The following is a 21262-nucleotide window of genomic DNA, read 5'->3' on the forward strand; positions in this document are numbered from 1 at the left end:
AGCGTGGTATGAGATAGAAAGAAGAATGCTACTTTTAATTGTGTGTTTATCTTCCCAAAACTCTTGTTTTTATTGTTACATTTCATGCTATTTTTTTTTTCGAAGACTAAGGGGAGTGTGATTTTAAACTGATTTCAAATTAGTTTTCCTACATCCTTTATTTATTGCAGCAAATTATTTGGCAGTCAATCACGTACCAACAAATATCAATGTCATGGATTTTTTTTTTTAATGCTGCTAACTTGGCAAGCAATCAGCTATTTAATTGCACACCACCAAAAAAAATGATAGAATTAAATTGGATCATAGAGTTGTTCTCTTCTGAGGAAATTGGTATGAAATAAGAAGGAAATATTTCTTAATAAAGATGAAGTACAACTGGACAAACCATTAAATTAGATCTCATGATATGTATTTGTCATTCAGAAACAAAGAATTAAATACCAACAATTAAAGCCACAAACACACACACAAAAAAAAACATCAACCTTGCTTTCCTTTTTTTTTTTTTTTTGGATTTTTGGAGGAAGAAAACTTGGCAGAAGAGAGTAATTGATCAAACACGTACATAATATCCATAAGGAATTAAAAGAAGAATTCTCCACACAACACTGATTGAAACAAATATAGCTTGCAGGCCTGCATGTCAGAAGCAAAATTAGCATAATTTTAGGCAGATAAATAAGGATGAAAGATGAAGAGAGTGAGAATTTATCAAGGAGGAAGAAATGGAGGGGAAAAGAGTAGAAGATCACTTACAAAGTGGATGAACATAATTCATAGATGAGGAGAAGGCCCAAGAATTCATTCAATCACAAAGACAGATCGACGGCACATGTCGAATGCTATGCTTTGCTAGGTTGCCCATGTGAGCTAGCTTGACTTCTTGGAGTGTTTTGATATGTTGCAGTCCTTCTGGCAGCTTCTTTAGCCTCCTGCATCCATCAATGGCTAAGTTTGTGAGGTTGCACATTGCTCCTATGCCAACCTTCCAGTCCTCTAACTTCTCCAATCTGCGAAGAATCAATTGCTGAAGCTGAGGAAATCCGCCCCTAAAACAGCACATTGACTTGCCGTCATACGACCCGCGGTCTAATGTCAGAAGTCTAAGATTCGGTAGCTTCTCGAGCGTCGGCATTGGGTCCTTCTGCAAGTGAGAATCTTCCAATGTGAGCTTGATCAGGCCCTGTGGGAATGCAGAAGTTGAAGGGAACTGTTGGTGTTCGGGTAATTTCCCGCGAAGTTTAAATTTACGGAGGGCGGGAAAGACTGTGAAGGCCTCCATTTGAATAAATCCTCTTTCACAGTTTAGTGAGAAGGAGACAAGTGAACGCTGCTTCTCAAACGGATTAAACATCACTGGCTCATTGATTGTGATCTGCAATCTTCTGAGATTGGTCAGCTTCGCCAATTGCCGCCCCATCTCCTTTCCTCCTCTCACATGAATCAAACAGTGCAAATTCTTTAAGCTTGTGATATCATCTTCGGTGTTTATCGTCGCATTCATGTCAAGTGTTTGGAGATTTCGAAGGTTTCTTAAGGATGGTATGCTTTTTACGCCGGTATTCGATCGAACAATCCATCTGAGGTACCTAAGGTGGATCATGCTAGTGATCTCAGATGGCAAAGTCGTAAGCCTCCTATCACCCTCGACATCGATCACTCTCAGCAACTTGAGTCCATTCATATAGTGGCCTAGTCGATGTTCCAACCGCGATAAACCGAAGCCCATGATCGATCGCAAGTTAGATGTCCTCAGTTTCACACTTCTGTGATCGATGTATCCATCGGGAATGCCATTGTGGAAAGCCAGACGACGTGTGGCCACCGCTAGCGAAGGAGATGGCTGTTTGCTTGCAGTAGGCATTGTGACATCAAGAAAGGTACTCTCTTTAGCTTCTGCAATGCAGAAGTTGCGGAGTAAGTCGTGCATTTGAATCCTCGAAGCCCTGCCGTCGTACTTCCTTTCAATTACTTGAATCAAACGCCTTCGAATCAACTCTTCGAGGAACAAGTCAGCTACTTCTTCTCTTGATTGCCTTCCTCTCTCTGGTATGAGGCCTTCTGCCACCCACAATCTGGTTAAATGTCCAGCTCTGATCTCACTGTCTTCAGGAAATGAAGCTGAATATAAAAGACAGGATTTCAGGTCATAAGGAAGATCTTCATAGCTGAAACTAATTATGTCATTGCATTCTTTGATCTTATTTGAGGAGTGCAATCTCAACTTCTTTAAGACTTGAGACCATACATGATAGTTCTTCTCCTTGGTTGATAAAAGGCCTCCAAATACTACCAAAGATAGCGGTAGACCCCCACATTTTTCGACAAGCTTTTCGCCTACTTCTTCGAGATCGTCTTGAAATGTTTGCACATTATCGGTTGGATATATCTTCTTCAGAAATAGCATTCTTCTTTCAGTCTGATCCAAGTACCGCAATTCGAGGGGATTAGTATTCAGGTATGCGGATCTCGCTACCTCCATCGATCGCGTGGTGATGATCACTCTGCTACCGTTCTCAGTAGCTAGAAAAGCTGTTCGAATTCTCTCCCATAATTCCTTCCTCCACACATCATCCATAATTATCAGACACCTTCCTTTGGCCTTTATTAGTTCATGTAGACACTGCTTCATTTCTTCTTCATTCCAAGCAAAGTTACACTGATCTTCTTTTATTTCATATATAATTCTCTTTGATCGTTCCGACAAGGACTCAGCCTTAATTTTCTTCAGGTTGGCTGTAAGTTCTTTTATAGTCCTCTTAAAGACATCAATCACTGTATAATTTTCAGCGATCGATAGCCAAGCACGAGCACGAAACTGCTCTTCGATGACGACACTATTATAGACCATTTTAGCAACAGTGGTCTTGCCAAGGCCACCGATACCGACGATTGAAACAACATGTAATTGATCCACTGGATCTAGTAACTGTTGAATTATCATCCTCCTTTCTTCTTCAAATCCAACGACATAATTGTCGTCATAACAACAGGCCATGTTATTATTTACAAAGCTACTCTGAATCCCTCCAAGACTAACAAGTCCATATGCTAATCTTTGAGCCATTAACTCATTAATTCTTCGCTCTATACCATCAATCTTCCTACAAATACTACGACGAGCGTTTGCAGAATTAAAGGTGAGGGGGAACCTGTCGATTCGGAGCAAGAAGTTGTCGATCACGTCCTCCGTCTCGTAAGCGACATCTCTGATGTCCTTCAGCCAATGCTTCACCTTCTCATCTTTCTTCTGCTTGGAGTCTGCATCCTTCAAGAAGCACAGAAGCCCCCTGAGCTCTCTCTCAATCCACTGGAATTCTTCTTGCACTCCTTGCAACAAAACAGCTTCTTGAAAGAGGTAGTCTCTAAGTTTATTCACCACATAAGAAACAACAGGTTCAGCCATCTTGATTGCTCTCTTAGCTCTCACTCTATGCTCAAATTTGCTGTTTAAGGTGGTGGCATCTTAGATAACTACACAATTGAGAGAAACTGAGAACATAGAAGGAATCCACCATTAGCAAAGTATATTAACAACATGGTAAGCATGTTTGGATTGACTAAGACTAAGTATCAGATGTTATGCTTGCACATCTTTACAACCATATCTCTGCTAGTTGTGCACTGGGCCCAGTTGTATGATTGAGACAGCATCAGACCAAACTTTTGGATAATTTGGAATTCTTTTTCTGCAATGATCTTTTTTTATATAGTCCTTGAGCATTTATTGCGAATTAACAATTCATAGCAATTAAATAGAGTATCAAACAACAATACTAAGGACGATATCTGGCAATGTGAAAGATAAAGAAAACAGGGAATCAGCTGGTAGTCACATTCTTTCTTCTTCCTCTTTTCTTTTCTAATGACAAAAGTGAGGAAGCTTGTGTGCCGATCCTTAAATTGTATATGGATCCTCCAAAAATTAGTTTCACCTACACCTATCTAAATCGTGCAGCTTTGTATATGTATTTACCCTACGTAATTCTATAATTTGATGATGTCTTGCAAATCAGAAGTCTTCAGTAGAATATTATTTAATTAAATTTTTATTTCAAGCATTTCGGGTAGCGCTTATTCAAAGCAACAAATCCTTTTCTTGTAAGAACAAAAATGTGAATGACATATTAAGATAGAGTGTAGCCCTGAATTTTTTTATTTTTTATTTTTTGAAAATTACATTCGACAATCATCTATATCTGACGCTCTGAATTAATTTTGTAATTATGAAACATAACTTGAAGAAAATCCTAGGCATCTGGGGAATGTATCTATGCAAATTTTAGTTTTTGAGAAGTAAATATGCAAATAACAACTTTGAGGGGGTATATGTATGAAGATAAATTTTGCCTCTTCAAAAGTCTATTGAATGTTCTTCGCTTTCAGTTCGGAGATATTACTTCAGAAGCTAAACTAATTTGTCGGCGAACATTACTGTAATCCTAATACCGCATAAACTGACATCTCAGATGTTTGTGAATATTTCTTGACTCACTTCTAGATTCATCAAATACAAATGATGATCAAATCACAAGAAGGAAACATTATTCATCGTTATACCAAAAGCTGCTCTTAGTTAGCTCACAACTATTTTTGTTATTCCTATAAGTGAATTTTTGTAAATAAATGATATCATATTCAATTTACTATATTGAAATATCAGCTTGTGTCGCACGTGAGAAAAGTAATGGTGTAACGATTACAATTTGATGAAATATCTTCTCAAAAGTTAGAATAACTAATGATAATAAGAATTCACATAACGACAATTATGTCGAACCTCCCCCTCATTTCCAGTGAGCACATTAATGTTCCCCATCTTTATAATTGAGCTTGTGAAGTGCCTGAAAAATAATTCTTGATCCTCTGCATAAGCCCACACTAGTCTCAATATAGTCTCCTCAGTCTCCTGATACACAAGCTCATTATCACTTTGCAAGAGACCCTCGCCTCGAATTAGGTTAAGGTAATACTCGTTATCGAATTTCCTCGATGTCTTTAAGTCGAGGGGTATTAATGCATTATCTCTTCCTGATTGTGGGCATACCGAACGAAGACTATCGAAGAAATCTGAACTCCTCTCCTCCATTTCTTTATCTAATTCTTGACCATATAGCCTACTTTTGAAGCTTAGGCATCGTGATCTTCCGATTGTATGACTACCTGTAATAACAAGTTTAATCAAGACTAATCAACAAACACATGACCAAAAAAGTGCGACACTTTGTCTACAATAATGAGGATAAATCTACATAGGAAACTGCATTTGATAGACTAGACATAGTTGATAAGGTGTTATTGGTACCTGAGAGACTAACCAGGTCTACAATGTCAAGACCCTGATCTTGGAAATTTGAAATGAGCATCTCAAGGGTGAAGTTTGGAGCAGGTATCATTCGGTTTGCAGCACTAATGCTGGCCTTCAAGGAATCCTTCCTTCCCAAGTACACCTTCCAGTTTGGCCCACCTCTCTGCAAGATAGAGAGTGAAATTGATTCAGAACGCTCCTCTAATTATGAACTGTCTTGATAAGAATTGTTCAAGTATTTGATTAATTTAAGTATGCAAAAGTCAGAGCAGCCATCAATAACATGGAATGGGGGAGAGGAGGAGAGCAATTTTGCAATTAAAACTATGATTAGTTTATTTGCAACATCTTATTACAATCATAGAAATTGTAATTAAGCTACTAACCAAATGAACTGCATCTCGAGCAACGATTGTTATAATATCAGCACAAGAAACAGTCAATGGACATGCCTCCTCCAAAACATCCTTGATTCGATCTATCACCTCGAATCCTTGTACCGAATTCAAGTTAGGAACTGCATTTTTCTCGCTAACTATGCCACCAGCATCATCAAGAAGAAGAGATGCATCACAACCCTGCAAGATCAAAGATTTTCAGTATTGTAGATGGTGTATGCTTATCTGCATGATTTAAAAGAAACAGATCAATTTTCATACAGCAACTAACATGTTAGTAAAAGTAAGGTGTTATAAATCACAGGAAGACGGTTGAAATCACAAAATCACCAGAAAAAAGAAGAAGAAAAACTAAGGTATTATATACAAATTAATTTTCCAAAGTTGCAGGACAAGAGCAAGAACCAGAACAAAGCAGTCATGGAATTGAAGGCGGAGGAGGGAGGCGGCCATCGTCGGATCTCGGTACACCGCCGCTGCAACATTCTGCCTCACAATCTCCTCAGCTAAGGGGCATGAGTCATAGTAGTAGTATGGAGAGAGCTCATCAGCAGCTCCAATTGAGCTAAAAGTTAGCAGCAAGAGGAAGAGCAGCAACACCATTGTTGTCATGACAAGATTAAGTAGCTGAATCTAATTGAAGTTTGATAGTACAAGAGCTTAATTAGATTATATAGTTGTGACATATATTATCACTTGACTGTACTTATTCCAAATTCCATGCCAGATTCAACAACTACCAGAACAGTGGTTGGTCATAGAGGATGTACCAACTTCAACCAATTAGCATCACTATGCAACTGCTGTTTTTGTTTCTATTATATATTGTTAATCCACTTGTGTCTTTTTCTTTTCTTTTCTTTTTTTCTCCTTTTCTTTCTGAGAGAGAAAAGTGGGCTATGCCCAGTAAGGGTTAATCAACTTGTGTTTTGTTAGTACAATTATCTATAAATGGCAAATTTGTGGACAAACACATTTTGTGCACAATTATTTATACAAAGTTTTGTACATGATCAAGACACATCACCAATAGAAGATTGAATCAAGCAAAGAAGATGGATGGAGATTAAATTGGAAATAATAACAGTTTTCAGTCGCTATATCAGAAACCGTCGAATAGCCACCGGCACAAAAGGCGAAGATCATTTAGTGAAATTAAATCGTGTTTGAATGGCAGTAAACGGAGAAGTGTGTTTGTTTCTTCTATCATGTATGTTTTGATTCAGATGCGTTGCCTGAAATCAACATGTTGCAAAGATTAGAGAAGTTCAATGGTAAGAAAACCGGTTCCTGCCTTCGATCCGAGTTCCAAGCTTGAGTCTTATAAATTGATCAGCTATTTCAAATGTAGAGTTCTGCATTTCTTTTCCTTGTCAAGGCTCACATCACTTTGAATACTGTTTGATAACTATTTTAGCCAAGAAATAGGGTATCACAGTGTAAACAATCATCCATTCCCCCTGTAGTAAAAATGGTGAAGAACTAATACATAAAGTACTAACAGTGACAGACTTTAAAAAAAAAAAAACTTTGTTTGTATAGCTTTTGATATCCAACCAACGAAAGTAACATTATCCATCTTCCTTTTAGGTACATTTCAACAAAGAAATCAAGAAAAAGAGAACATGTATCAACTGGTTTACAGATCTGTATCAGTCTCAAAGTATTCTCTGCAGTAAAAAAAAGAAAAAGAAAAACTTATCACAGTTCAAGTAAAACTCCCCCAATGAAGTAATAAATGCAGCAATGTCTTAAGATCATTAAGATTCCTGCATAAGAGAACATTGTCAGAACTTAACAGGCAAACTAAACTTAGATATTAGAAAGTATACAATGAGAGAAGAACTATTAACTCATTTTTGACCTCATTGTTGAAGAGCTAGTCTCAAAATAATCCAAGACTGGGAGTCTTTACCTTTGTATTACTGATATGGAACATCTCATGCACATCCATTCCCCCGCCCCCCCTAGTGAGAATACTTTTCAGAACTGAATCCGGCATTGGTGAAGTTGAGAATTCTTTCGAGTTTCCTCTGATCGAAGACTTCAACTTGGACTGAGAAGATCGAGCTAACAGGGCGATGGTCTGATAAACTAAGCTCAGACATCCAATACGAAAGTTGTCTGATGCCTTCCCCCAACCAGAGTATGCGATCACACCTGGGTCATGGAGCACCAACTTTATTGGAATATATGCAGTAAAGGAATCAAAGTAATCTAAAAACTAGTTTGTCAAAGAATCAAATTCTAAAGGCGCGAAATCAGAGAATATTAGGCCTTAAAAGTGCATTCAGTGGATAGGCCTCTTTTTCTTATATATATAATAGTAGTTATTACAATATAAAAATTATACATATATAAAAATTACCGTCGGTTTTTATCATATTTTTAAAGAAGCCAATCACGCTATTAATTGACTTACAAATTGAGATAGATCTTTAGAGTATGAATGCAACTTAAAGACGGGAGTTTCTTCGGAGCTTCTTTAGTTTTTCGGCTTTCGATGATAAAAGGAGATTTTAGTTTATAATTTCTTTAAAAAAAATTTATGTGTTTCTTAACTCTAAAATGGTTGGGTTTGGTTAGCTCTACACTTGTTCTAAGTGGTTGAGCTGAGTTTGATTGGGTTTGGGCCTTGGCCCAGCCTGATCCAAGTTGGTTAGGTCATGGGCCCAAACCGTGCTTAGTGAGTGGACTAAACCCGACCCAAACCTTTTGGCTTTTTATTGGCTCAAATAAATTACTTTTATTCTTAGAAACTTTGTTTATTGTTAAACTAAAAATGTGATTTTATTTATGGATAAAGGTGTAGATTTATACCCAATTTGAGTTATTCCCTTTGGATCTCGGGATTAACTCATGTATTTTATTTATCTCGAATTTCGTGTTATTACGATACAATTATCTTCATGCATTAATTATGAGGAAGTAAGATTTGAGAACAATCACAAATTAGATATTCTTTTTATGTAGTGATTCAAATCTATCTTAAAATTCTGTTCTTAATCATAACAATTCCATCTCTTATTATGCCTCTAAAAGGATCTCAAACCCAAAAAAGAACACCAAAGAAATGGCGTGTAGTTAGCGTACCATGCTGGCGACCTCCTCTTCTCTCCTTCCTTTGCATTCTCGCCTGCATACCTGTTGGAATTAATCTCATACTTGTAAGTGGGTGCAAAATTAATCAATCCCTCATTCCAACCATAGAATATGTGCCCTCTTGTTAGCTCCTTGCTAAGCTGCCAGATTTGTTCATCAAATAATCAATTCACCATCATCATTAAAAGAAATAATAATAAATAACCCTCTTAAAACTGAGAGAAATAGCATTTACCTGATCAAAGTTCATCAGCTCATCCCATCGTTTCATAGCCACCAGAGCCCTTATTTCACCATCCAACATATTGAGTCGATAGTTTAGATCTCCAAACCAGAAGATACGGCTGTTTTGATAAAATTATGCATGTTTTCTATTACCCCTTAACGTAGATATTCACACTTTAATCGTCATAAAAAAAAAGTTCTTAATCATTACCTTCTAAAAGTTTGAATGCATGAACCAAAAGAGCAACTTACTCATGGGATGGAATCGTCTGCGGTTGATCAGCATCGTGGAAAGATGAGAACCGCGTGCGTTGCAAGATCTCACAGACGTCGGAGTTCCTTCTCTGCTGATCCCCGGCCTTGTGGCCGGAACTGAGATGAGAACAGACGAAGCAGAGCCGTGTCTGGAAGACAGACATGCTGACAGAAACAGAGCCCTGCATTACCACACGACAAGACATGTTTCACTGACACATCTTAGATGATTATATTGTAAATTAGAAACCATCACCTTGTTCCCCATGTAGCCCATCAGCCCAACCCCAACTGGAGAAACCTTCAGGTTGTTTACATGGCTCCGCAGCCTTCGACACACCCACACAGAGATGTAAATGCCCACCATCTGTTTACTGACAACCCGGACGTATCTAGGACGAGGCTTTGGACATTCCTCGATCATCTCTGTTTCGCATTCCTCTTCAGAGATCCTGTCAGACGTGACGTCGAGTGAATCTAAGACGTCAAACGTGTCCTGCTGCTCAGACCAGAGCATTCCAAGGTTCCCTGAGCTATGAGGTACTCGTCTCAATCCAGCTTTTAATTCTATATCAAGTGGATCATGATCACAGTTAGGAGCTTCTAAGCTGCTCATAACTCTCCTCAACTTGTTCGTCCTAGATTTCAAAGCTTGCGGAGGGGAATCTAATGAATACTCCGGCCAGTCTATGTTCCAATCCAACACTTTCCCTCGAGAGTAGCCATCGTCAGAATGCCCAGCTGCACCAATCTTATCCTCCATTGTAGGATTTGATGGTCTGATTAGTATTGGCGAGGAAGGAGCACTGTAACTTTTATATGATGTCTTGGGTTGTGGAGACTTGTTAAGTGTTCTGCGAATAATGGCCTCCCACTTAGATATTGGTCTGCTATCCTCTGTTCCTAGTACATTACCAGCATTCAAAGGGACTACTTCTTGGAAACTGTTAAGATGGAGAACATCAGAATAGATAAACCCTCCACAATTAATTCTGAATGAATATCAAATTTGGCCAGTTTGCTTAGAGTGGTATAGATGTTAGCAATGTGTTTGTTCTCCAATGATAAGTGCATCTAAGACCATGGCAAGAGAATTATACTGACCCAAGAATATAGATGTCTGCTGGTTGTTTGGCACAAAGCCAATCATCAAGCTCAATCTCTTCATATGGGATCCTTCCGGCAACATTCCATGTTCCAATCATAACCCTGGTTATCACCATTAGGTTGTTAAAAATTAAAATATTTGATGCAAAAAAAAATCATGGAAAGGGATTGATTCAGTACTTTACAGGAATGAATTAAGATATCTATGGATACTACTGCCAAACCTCACATCTTTTTTACTTATGTAGTTCACGCGAAAGGTTTCCGATTTCCTTCGCCGAATTCTTGATGGAGCCTGTTTTCGCCTTCCTACAAGAATTATCAACATTAAAGTTGATTAGAACATCAAAGCCACTAGTCTTTACAGTACTAAAATTTCTTTTAGGATGAGACTTTTTTTTTTCTGTACCTAATAGTTCAGCAGGACATGCACTGTTTCTCTCCAAATTTTCAAAGAAGCAATCCTCCTTAGTGTTCCTTGAATCTTGGAATAATAAAAAGAAAAGGAAACTTATTATCTGTCGTTTGATTAGATAACATAATGACAATGCTAGAGAAAGTCAAACTCTATTACCATACCATCATCCTCGCTTTCTGTCTCAACTTCATCTTCACTGAATTCATCCACCTTTGGCTTGATGTTAAGCCACTTCCTCATCATAATATAAGGCCAGAAGGACTGTAATAATTGAATTCTAAGATCAAAACCATCAGATACAAATTCACCACTTAATTAAATAATCCATTCTTACCTCAGATTGCTTTCCTTTCCTGGTTCTCATTGTCTACAGTGGTAGAAATTTTTCAGACAACTATTAAAAGAACAATCCCCCCTGTTGCTGAGTTATATAATACAATTGTAGGATATGATACATCCTTTGTTGCAATCCGGTAGGAGAGGGGGGAAAAAATGAAGAATAGGACAAAGAGGTAAGTAAAGTAGAAGAAGAAAAGTTTGTGGTCAAGGTAAAAAGAAGGCATGCATTAAAAGTCCAAGTTGACAACATAAAATCCATTTCGTGTCGTCCAAATCATACTCCTTTCCTGATAAGTAAAAGCTTTACCGGATGATTCTACGCAAGGCGGTGCCAGTGCCAGTGCCAATGCAAGTGCCATCAGCAACCGAACCGAATCCATCCAATTAAAAATAAGTGGAGAAGATATGGAGGTACAAATTCCTTGTGGTAATAAGTTATTTAACTGTCAACGTTGCTCTTTTGCATGGACCATTGGGGCTGTAGCAAAAGCGTAAGAGATGAGGACAGGGACCATTGGAGCACCACCTTCAAAGAGAAAGTGACAGGCAAAAATGGAGATGATGGAGACGGAGATAGAGATAGTTCTCATTGAACGGCCCGGCCCCCACCTGAGCACTAAATATAGGCAATAGGGACAGGAGAGGAGAAATGAACCGAAGATTAAACGCCTAGAATCCGAAGCTTGGATAATGGGTGGTGATAGCTTTGTTGGATGCGTTGATGAATGAAGAAAAGGATGCAGAAGAGCCAAGGACATGACAGTGAGGAAGAGACCTCCAACCAGATGAGGAGGCTTGTTGTGGGTCCTGAGCACTAAGACAGTGGAGAGCTTAGGGAGAACACGCATAGCAGAAATGATGATGGGGAAGAGGATGGGGGAGGGCAGGAAAGAAGAGGAGAGAGTAGTTGCTTGGGGAGAAATTTGAGTACTGTCACCACTTAGTGCCAAAAGTTGATGTAATTAAGTATCTGTGGGGCCTAATGGCATCTCAAGTCAAAAAAAGGGTTAGTCTGCATGCTTATCAAGTTGATGCAGGGGGGATGCTGCTTCCTAGAGTGGTGACTTGATGATCTAGATTCCTAACAACATTGAATAGACAATGAGCAATGTAAGACAATCTTTTCTCTTCTTTTTATTCCCTTTCGGTAAAAGTAGGTAAAAAGGATAGGAAGCTCGCATTATTCTTTTCATCAAATGAGTTGTTAAACCTGTTAGGTGGCGTTTCCATTGCCAGGTAAAATTTTAAACTAGTTTAGCCAAAACTGATATTATTGAAAAACTTATACTGATTTGGACTATTATTGTGTTTGATTGTATAGTGATATAATTGTTACACCTGATGTGTCATAATAAATAATAAATTAGGAGATGTTTTGACAAATAATCAAAATATTATTTATAGTAGAAGAGAGAGAAAAAGAATGATTCAAACAATAACTAATTGAAGTGATATTCTTTCAAAGACAAGATAGTTATTATATTTTATTAATAGATAGAAAATATTCGATAGAAGAGGGGAGAAGAGAGAAATAGGTATTAGTAAATTAATATTGAGATGAGTTTATTATTTAAAACTTAGAATAGCTAATGTTTATTCAACATCCAAACAGGGCATAAAAACCCAAGAGTCAAATCTTATTAAACATGAAGGACAAAAACAAGAGTCTATGACTGGTAAGTTAGGCGAAAAGAAACAATTTTAAATCCTTGGCGTTCTTCTACTGGTAGACAAAAACGTAGGGTCATAGTGGAGTATGTGCAACGGGTAGAGTGGAAAAGAAACCTCATCAGCCTGGCCTTGGAAACAAAGGTCTCTGAAAGGCTTGATGTGTGAAGCTTTATTTAGATATCAGAAAGACAATTTAACACAGACCGAGTAACATTGCTAATCACTGTAAAACTCACTTGCTAAACCAATATCCAAAGAAGAAAAGAAAAGAATCATGCTGTACAAGAGGCCCAGATTACATAGATTCACACATGAGACCACCAGTCGTACTTTAAAGTGCATAAAAAGGGCATCAACGAAGTTTAGGCATGCCTGGTGGGCATGTTGAGACATGACATTTACAGGGTATCTAACAGCACACCACAACTTTGGTTGATGAAGCTTTTTAACACTTGAGCATCTCCACAAATCAACAAGGCAGGAAAAAGACAGGAATCTCAAGCACTCCAAAATGACAGTAAGAAAGAAATCACAGTTACCAGCTAACTCCAGCTAACGCTCCCAAGAAAGCCTACTGTGAAGCGTCCCCCGTAAAGAAGAAAAATAACTCGAAAGGCATCTGGTTGACCACTCACTCGAACTACATAAATTGGCTGCGCTTCTGAATGTATATGTCTTGACAAAAGCTTAAAGTAACAGAAACAAAAATTTCAGTACCTTTATTTCCTTCTTGCTTTGTATTTATTACCATCAACAAATCAATAACTAATATTACATTCAAAATTATAAACACTTGACAACAGAGCTAGTCTTAGTGCATACCAAGATGACTTGTTGCTCATTGTATCATTTAATATAACTTTGAATGCAGCTATTATAGTACAAAAGGCATCACTTCCAACCTGGTATTAGTTATGCCCGTCCTATGCATTCATCAGTGAGCTGTACATCACATGGATGTACTGGTTGGAAATAAGTATGGCTTGGAGAAGTTATTCCATCTGCAGAACTGATCTTTAATACTTCTCCTGAATCCTGATAACAAATTGATATTAATTAGTTCTTCTCATCATATGTAATTGCTGATGATGTGGATCTAACTGATCACAAAAACAGGAAGCTCTAGCAGATTTCTTGATTAGTGATCAAGAAATATGTGGCTCAACAGTATTTCTTCCGTAAACCTTATAATTTTCAACTTTACTGTACTAAATCTTGACATCAACTGTGCCTCGGAAATAGTTCATGCAGAAGTGAGTTGTGGGTACAGTTCGGACCCAAATAAATAAAACAGGATCAGAATTTTCAAAGACAAACTTCGGTAACACGGCAGTCCTCACAAATTCTTTCTTCAATTTATGAATAGCAGCTTCCAATTCTAAACAATTAAAAAAAAATCACCAGCTGAGAGGGGCATACCTCTTTGTCCTTGTCAATGCTGAAGATGAACTCCCTTTGTAAGTAGCTTCTGCTCACTGATGTTCCGAATCTTGCCTATTTGATTGAATCTCCTATCTATCAGATTGGAATCTGGATGTTCCCATTTAAGAGTTAATATAAAACAGATGACTCAGATATCTTGAACTTGAAGGCTCAGAAATCTTTTCTCCTATATTTAGATGATTATATAAGCAGTGTCGAGGTTAAGTCATCCTCAAATAAATTCCAATCAATACAAGCAATATGAATAACAGCATCCATTACTCTACTAACTGATCCAAAAGAAACCATCAGCTTCTCACTGTTTTCAGAGGAGCATACTTGTCGGTATCAGTGCTCAAGATAAGCTCCCTTCAGTAGGTAGCTCCTGCCTTCTGAGGTTCAAAATCTGGCCAGTCTGATTGAACAACGCATGTTTCACACATGAATGTGGGTATTAATTATCCCTGCATAAGAGTTCATTTACAACAGAATCCAACAGCGAACTTGAACTTGAACTTCATTGCTCATTCTTTTGCTCCTATAATTAGATGATTATATGTGCTGTGACAAGGTTCAAAGTCATGCTAAATTATACACAAGCAATCTCCAATGACCTTACATGGGCAAACACCGAGAACATGCTGAGCATCTTGTTCTCATAGCCCAAACATTTCCTTGGTCCTGCATCACTGGAAGAACAGGAAGCATTAGCGAACAGAGTATATCCATAATAGCCCTCGAAAAGGGTGACATCTCTACACGAGTAAAATCAAACATTCATCATGTAACATCATTATATACAAGAATTATCATGCCAACACCCTGTCGGCACTGCACATGCTGGCTCGACCTGCCCACCGGCACATCTCAAATGTGCTTTTTAGGCTCTTTCTATATGATTTTGCTTTGAAAATACATATTAAAGCCTACATTAGAGTCTTTTATTCCTAGATAATGTTGTAAATGATTGATTTTATTAAAGACATAGCAATAGTCATGTAGGAACATATTTCAACACATAATATGAATATAATTGCACACATTCAATAGTTCAATAAATAAACATTAAAACCTAGTTGATGGATTATATCTGAAGCACACTTAGTAGATTCTTTTCAAATAAAGAAACCCCAAGTGGCACTCTAAAAGTGAAACAAAGATATTACTAAGATCGTGAGGAAGAAAAACTGGATGTTTAATCAAAACTTTTGGTGAAGAGGAGTAATCAGATAGAACACTAACAACAAAAGAAGATACTAAGTGGTAATGCAATAGTATAGCACAATACTATCCCTCAATGATAAGAAGGAATTGAACATTATTAATTACCATTTTCCAGCATGACAGAAGATCCAAAAGCAAAACATCTCTTCAGCCTGATGCAAGCCTTAATTCATTATTCCTTTGACCTGAAAGATCGTGTAATATACTCAAGCTGCTATCGATCCGTTGCTCAGTCCAACCAAGTCTTCTCTCAAGTTTGATTACACCAGCATGCATTATTCGAACATCAACCTGAGCAAGCCTTGCAAAAGCCCGTATCAAGATATAATAATCAGCATGTGCAACATAAATAAGCCTGCCATTTACTTTCTTCCGCTTGTAAATAAGATAACCTTCTGTCCTCTTTTGAGCCCTTGGGCTGAGATAATGAAACCCATTCTCTTCCATTTCTATCTTCATCTGCTCTAGCGCAATATTTTTTGAAGTAGCATAACAATTAGTACACTTGGAATGATTTCCACATGAACAAGTGGAGTCGCTAACAAAAACATTTTTGGTTCGTTTGCTTACGGGCGCACCTAGATACTCGGTAGAAAATCTCCCTTCCTCAGAGTATAAAATTCCATCAGATTTTTCGTCTGGTTTCTTGGTATTAAATAATGTGTCAGCAGGCACTTCGTCTCTGGATCTCTTTCCTTTCAACCCAGGGGCCTCAGATCTTACATCATCATGAAGATTATCATCCTGTTATTAAATGGTCAAAACAGAAATATGTCACTTTCTTAAACATTTCATTGTACTGATCTCAAAGTTAAAGAAGATTGTCTAACTTTGACAAAAGTCCACCTTCACAAGTCAACACATTGTTGAATAAGAAACACTTCATATAAAAACAACCAAAAAGAGTAACAAGGGAGCATGAAGATACAATAGTAATCAGTAAGATGTAGTGAACAGATTATAAAGCAACTGACAAGCTGATGCTCAATTTACAAATGCCAGTAGAGTACAATTTGTAGAAAAAGCATTAGAGCTCTCCTGGATTAGACAATGGAGCATCAATCAGATCATACCATCACATATTATTTAAGTTCAAGCCAATAATTAATAGAAGTTCAACACTTGCAGCCACGCAAAAAAAGGTACAAGGAAATAACAACCCAGCCTTGCAAGTTGACTATATTTTTCACTGATTCGTCTCAAAATCATATGCCACAAGCTCATCTCATTTTCATAATTAGTGTAACTAATATGGATCCGCCAGATATGCAGGAAGGTTACGAGCATGCCCACAAGCACGTAAACCCATATGCATGCATGCCCACATGCAATTAACTTTGAATAATAAACATATCTAATAATTATGCAAGATTAGACAGACAAATCACGGAATTTATGACAATGAGGTAGACCTCTATATATTATTTACCACTAGACCAAATTGCAAGTTCAAATATTAGGAATATCATTCTAAAGGACAATTCTGCTAGGAGAAATATGAGACCTGAGCACATTTTCAACCAGAAACATGAGTTTCCAAATGTCAGAACTGATAAAGCTACCCACTATCCATTAATGAACTTTCCCTATTGTCCTAGTATTATGCTACTAGATCACAAAAGCTATGTAGACATCCATACAAGTAGTGATGTTGCAATGCTTGGATTTTCACATTTCAGGCAAGGAAAAATGGTCTTGATAAAGATTCAACTATGTTAAGCTTACATGGCACTGCTTGGGACATGAGGCTGGAACAGAATAAAAAGAAAAGGAAGAGGAGAGAAAGAACATAATTTCCACTTTGCTTCTCCTCCAATGTTCAAAGGGGAAGAAGGAGAAATTGGGTGAGGCCAGTTTCCTCATTTATTCCCCCCACTGTTTTCACTTATCTCCTCAAATTTCAAAAAGGGGGACAAAAATGGGAGAAAATTAGTTTCACTTTTCTACTCTGTTCCCTTCCTACTACATATCTTTGTTCACCCTAAATCTAACTCCAAACTAAGATGAAAGCAATCAAACCTACTAGTATGCTCAGAAGAATATGAGGAGGCTACAAATAAATTTTGAACTACATAACACCTAACAGACACACACACACACAAAAAGCTACCTAACACGCACATCCACTTTCATCCTTATGTGTGAACAAGCTAATAGCACACAGAGGCAGAACACAATTGATACACATAATGTAGAAACTGGTTAAAAGATAACATTTGTTTGGTGTAGACTAAGTTTCATCTGACCAATGCAAATAAAGCCCTAGATGAACTTTCTCAAATTTTCAATAGATGCAATTAGTCAATTACAACTAAAGAGAAGCATAATATTGAGCATAATCCAGAGACGTAGTACATATGATAATTGACAAGTTTAAAATATCCTAAAGTTACACATAACCTAGAAGGGAATATATGTAAATACTGTGTTTACCTCTTTCTTATTGTAAATCTCCCACAATCTCTCAATTAATGTCTCCTCATCATAAGATGTCATTGTTCCAGCAAAAATAATGTCCTTGCAATACTTGAGATATGATGGCAAATCCATTGAAAAGTCTGCAGCAGGAGACCAAATAACAGCAAATTAGATGCCACATGCTTGAGTTCAGATGGTTAAGCTAATAGTTCTATAAAGATGCTAACTTCTATCGTCATAAAAATCTCGGAATTATTCTGAATATCCAAGCTCAGTGAAAATTGCATAAAATTCTACATTTAATGCAGTAATTTCATGAAAAACTAAAGGATAACCTTACTATTCTTAGAAGGAACCAATTTATCCCTATTTATTTTTTCAGAGATCAAACTTTACTTGACCTGCCAAAGATTCCTTGCTAGCTAACAGATTAGATCATAAAAGAACCATACATTGCCCACACTGCATAATTGTTGAAATGTGCAATATTTAACCATCACATAGTTTCAAACGTTACATGGATTCCTTAATGGCAATACTCGCAACTATAATTATGGTGAGATGTGAAACTACAATTTGAAACAATTAATGGCAAGCAGAAAGCAGCATCAAGCTATACATTGTCGGTTGCCCACACTGCATAATTGTTGAAATGTGCAATATTTAACCATCACATAGTTTAAATGTTAAATGGACTCCTTAATGGCTATATTTGCAACTATAATTAGTCGCATAAAGAAAAGGCCTTTATAAATTTTCTGTTGCTCTAAAACTAACTGAAACAGATCGACTCCTAAAAAGTTCTCCAGAATAGCACTTGTAGATAACAAATTTGAGTGATATATATTTGTATATACAATAAATAAAAAGATATACAGTACATTTACCATGTCTAGTGCTGATATTGTCATATGCAGCTTCAAGAATGCCCAACAGCTCTTTGGTGTTGAACTCAGAACTCCTGGTACACATCAGGTTCTTTACTGGCAATGAATTTGTAGTCCCTCTGTCATCCTTCATTGTCTCTCCAAACTTCTGTGCAGAGCTTAAATTTGGTTCATCAGAATTTAAATTAAGTTGATGACAATGTGAAAGAGAATCATCCATAGTAGATAGAGTCATCTCCCATGTCCCTTGACCATGTATGTTGTACAAGATTCTTAGTGTTACTATTAGTATTGCCATTACACAAACTCGAGTTGGAAGTCTAGATGCATTACTTGACAACCACAATTCTGCAGGAACTGACCATTCATAAAGGCGGGAAGCATGCGGAAGAAGGTTTTCCACAGAGAGAGACAGGTCCTTCAAGTAGCGGCAGGCAAGTGCATAGAAGTTAACTGAAGGGAGACGTAGGCCAATACCTTGAGCAATGGAACCAGCTGTGGATTCCAACTGCCATGCTCCAATAACTCGGGTAGGCCTGAACAAGAACCTGGTACTCAATGGACAAACATTTGAAGGGCTTCCAAGGTACTTATCCAATTCAACAAATGCAGCCAGGTACGGAAGCTTCCCCTCTAAGACCCATTGATAAATGTCGGTTGGCACCACTGCCTCACGTGCAATATGACAAACCAAAAAGCAAATAGCCAATGAGGAATACACAGGTATCATTTTCCTCAATGCACGGAAGAAAATATATATTGCTCTCTGTCCATTCGAGTTGTGGGGTTCCAACTTATATTTAGCTCTGATATTTGTAGAAGATTTTTGGTCTTCTGCAACAGACAATTTGAGTTAATTTTCTGTAGAAAACCACCCTCTATATCAACTAATGCTGCATCACAAAATTACCTTTATTGAATATATAATAGGATAAGATTCACACTAAAATAACTGAAGACACAGAAGCATACACATACGTACATACATAAAGATCACTAGCAATCAACACCATAACCTAGCATAACCATTTGTTCCATTGCAGTAACCTACTCTTTCGAACCATATAGACTATAAATTGAAAGCCTCAAAACACTTTTTTCTTCTTCAGAATTCAATGAGGTTAGGACTTAGTCAAATTAAAACTTCCGACATCTTAAAAAGACAATCTTATAATTAATGCTACAAAATAAGCTCTCAACCGGACAAAGATGCAGCATTCTTTATTTTTCCTGAACAAAAACCACAATACTTTAACCTATGGGAGAGATCTTTTTTCTTTATCCTAAACAAGAACCACGGTCGTTTATTAATTGCGGTAGAGATCTTCCTATTCTCCTAAGACACCAACTGTAAAAAAATTTAAATACGGAAGAAATCTTGCCTTGTTCATCGTCCCAAGATCTCGATGCCGTGGTCGCCGCCGCTTCCTCAGATTGCGCAATCACCTTCCGTGCCCACCCGTCATCGAAAACCCTAGACGCAGCCACATAACGCAGCCATATCGTCCCGGCAAGCCCGCATACCAACGGACTAACTCCAAACCTCTCCACCATCACCTCGCACTGCCGCTGCAGCATCACCTGCAACCCCTGCACGTAACGCAGCCGGATAGCTGTCGCTGCCACCTCGGGGTCCGGGCACGGCCCGGATCCAAAGTCCCTCGGCTCCGGGGGGTCGTCGTCGAACAAGTAAGGCCTCTCCTTCTTCTTCTCCTCCTCCTCCTCTCTCTTCGCATCACCGCCTCCGGCGAGGGACTGGGTTAGGGATCGCAAGATCTCGTCGCGTGATTTCTTTGGAGCGGGGGGACCGGCGGTGGAGGAGTGGGGTCGAGATCGGTGATGGAAGATGCTGTAGAGGGCGCCGGACCCGGGGACTCCACCATCGCCGAGGATGTCCTCGTCGGCGTAGCCGGTCTCCACGACGTCCTGGCTCTGAGAGCCGCATTGGCGGCAATAGTAGAAGCCGTCGTCTCCGCCGTCAAATTCGGTGGCGCCGCATCCCTCGCAGTAGAGGCGGCGCTCCGCCTCCATGGCTCAAGGGAAGAGGTGGAGAAAGGAAGGGGTTTTAGACGTTTCTCGGCCTCTTGTTCTCTCTTAAACCGCTCCGGCCTACCTGGCCCCAATAACGAGTCCGTTGATGACTAGGATGTCCTTGGCCTGCAAATATATTGTGATTTGTTGAAAGTGTAGGGTGTAAAATATAAATATGTAAATTTATAGGTGTCAAATGTAAAGCTCCTCGAAAAAAATAAAACGCGATTTTAATTAAGTTAATTAGGAACATGGCAGCGTATAACTGGATACTTGAGGACAGCTAATCACAGGTTGCGCCATCTATGCCGTAGTAAATTCCAACAGCCTGAAATCGTAGGGAATCCGCTCCTAACCTTCTTCTAGTATTCTCACCCAGTTATTTGTCCACTCTTCTTACACCACCAATGACCACGAAGTTTGGCCCGCGAACAAACTTCCCCAAGTATACTGC

At 38.3% G+C, this 21262-nt stretch overlaps 4 protein-coding genes across 9 annotated transcripts; all 4 read right to left on the reverse strand.

The window, feature by feature from the left end:
• Positions 1 to 494: 494 nt before the first annotated feature.
• Positions 495 to 3447, reverse strand: LOC140770998 (disease resistance protein RPP8-like). The gene is made up of 2 exons (XM_073112343.1): positions 760 to 3447; positions 495 to 639 (listed from the first exon to the last, which is right to left on the reverse strand). Exon 1 carries the CDS (start codon positions 3407 to 3409, stop codon positions 809 to 811), a length of 2601 nt encoding a protein of 866 aa, XP_072968444.1. The 5' UTR covers positions 3410 to 3447; the 3' UTR covers positions 495 to 639; positions 760 to 808.
• Positions 3448 to 4656: 1209 nt separating this feature from the next.
• LOC140771430 (peroxidase 20-like) lies at positions 4657 to 7119 on the reverse strand. The gene is made up of 4 exons (XM_073112986.1): positions 6115 to 7119; positions 5698 to 5889; positions 5309 to 5474; positions 4657 to 5166 (listed from the first exon to the last, which is right to left on the reverse strand). Exons 1-4 carry the CDS (start codon positions 6319 to 6321, stop codon positions 4742 to 4744), a joined length of 990 nt encoding a protein of 329 aa, XP_072969087.1. The 5' UTR covers positions 6322 to 7119; the 3' UTR covers positions 4657 to 4741.
• A 108-nt stretch (positions 7120 to 7227) lies between these two features.
• On the reverse strand, positions 7228 to 12059 carry LOC140771429 (type I inositol polyphosphate 5-phosphatase 2). 2 transcript variants are annotated; one of them, XM_073112984.1, is made up of 11 exons: positions 11151 to 12059; positions 10978 to 11077; positions 10808 to 10882; positions 10623 to 10707; positions 10396 to 10500; positions 9548 to 10235; positions 9289 to 9473; positions 9047 to 9155; positions 8803 to 8951; positions 7625 to 7869; positions 7228 to 7478 (listed from the first exon to the last, which is right to left on the reverse strand). In XM_073112984.1, the coding sequence occupies exons 1-10, from the start codon at positions 11178 to 11180 to the stop codon at positions 7677 to 7679; spliced, it is 1719 nt and encodes a 572-aa protein (XP_072969085.1). In that variant the 5' UTR covers positions 11181 to 12059; the 3' UTR covers positions 7228 to 7478; positions 7625 to 7676. The 2 variants fall into 2 exon arrangements, with proteins under 2 accessions (XP_072969085.1, XP_072969086.1); XM_073112985.1 differs by lacking the exons at positions 10978 to 11077; positions 11151 to 12059 and having other exon boundaries at positions 10628 to 10707; positions 10808 to 10867.
• Positions 12060 to 12980: 921 nt separating this feature from the next.
• LOC140770845 (TATA box-binding protein-associated factor RNA polymerase I subunit B-like) lies at positions 12981 to 20910 on the reverse strand. 5 transcript variants are annotated; one of them, XM_073112149.1, is made up of 7 exons: positions 20160 to 20909; positions 18778 to 19611; positions 17906 to 18030; positions 15578 to 16216; positions 14246 to 14937; positions 13729 to 13861; positions 12981 to 13512 (listed from the first exon to the last, which is right to left on the reverse strand). In XM_073112149.1, exons 1-4 carry the CDS (start codon positions 20806 to 20808, stop codon positions 15620 to 15622), a joined length of 2205 nt encoding a protein of 734 aa, XP_072968250.1. In that variant the 5' UTR covers positions 20809 to 20909; the 3' UTR covers positions 12981 to 13512; positions 13729 to 13861; positions 14246 to 14937; positions 15578 to 15619. The 5 variants fall into 5 exon arrangements, with proteins under 5 accessions (XP_072968250.1, XP_072968251.1, XP_072968253.1 ...); XM_073112150.1 differs by lacking the exon at positions 12981 to 13512 and having other exon boundaries at positions 13520 to 13861; positions 14246 to 14712; positions 14868 to 14937; XM_073112152.1 differs by lacking the exon at positions 12981 to 13512 and having other exon boundaries at positions 13520 to 13861; positions 18778 to 19608; positions 20160 to 20910.
• Positions 20911 to 21262: the final 352 nt, after the last annotated feature.

The sequence above is a fragment of the Typha angustifolia genome, chromosome 11 (assembly GCF_048772165.1).
Source record: "Typha angustifolia cultivar Huaian chromosome 11, ASM4877216v1, whole genome shotgun sequence".
NCBI lineage: Eukaryota > Viridiplantae > Streptophyta > Magnoliopsida > Poales > Typhaceae > Typha > Typha angustifolia.

Excerpts from the sequence above, each read along its gene's own strand:
- LOC140771429 (XM_073112984.1), bottom strand. The coding sequence starts at position 11,180 with ATGAGAACCAGGAAAGGAAAGCAATCTGAG. Across the intron at positions 10,708-10,807 it reads ATGTCCTGCTGAACTATTAG|GAAGGCGAAAACAGGCTCCA; the intron begins GTACAGAAAAAA and ends TAATTCTTGTAG. Across the intron at positions 10,236-10,395 it reads GCAGACATCTATATTCTTGG|TTTCCAAGAAGTAGTCCCTT; the intron begins GTCAGTATAATT and ends CCATCTTAACAG.
- LOC140770998 (XM_073112343.1), bottom strand. The coding sequence starts at position 3,409 with ATGGCTGAACCTGTTGTTTCTTATGTGGTGAATAAACTTAGAGACTAC.
- LOC140770845 (XM_073112149.1), bottom strand. The coding sequence starts at position 20,808 with ATGGAGGCGGAGCGCCGCCTCTACTGCGAGGGATGCGGCGCCACCGAA. Across the intron at positions 18,031-18,777 it reads CAATATCAGCACTAGACATG|ACTTTTCAATGGATTTGCCA; the intron begins GTAAATGTACTG and ends CTCCTGCTGCAG. Across the intron at positions 16,217-17,905 it reads AGATTTACAATAAGAAAGAG|GATGATAATCTTCATGATGA; the intron begins GTAAACACAGTA and ends ATTTAATAACAG.
- LOC140771430 (XM_073112986.1), bottom strand. The coding sequence starts at position 6,321 with ATGACAACAATGGTGTTGCTGCTCTTCCTCTTGCTGCTAACTTTTAGC. Across the intron at positions 5,475-5,697 it reads CTCGAGATGCAGTTCATTTG|AGAGGTGGGCCAAACTGGAA; the intron begins GTTAGTAGCTTA and ends TCTATCTTGCAG. Across the intron at positions 5,167-5,308 it reads AGACCTGGTTAGTCTCTCAG|GTAGTCATACAATCGGAAGA; the intron begins GTACCAATAACA and ends TTGTTATTACAG.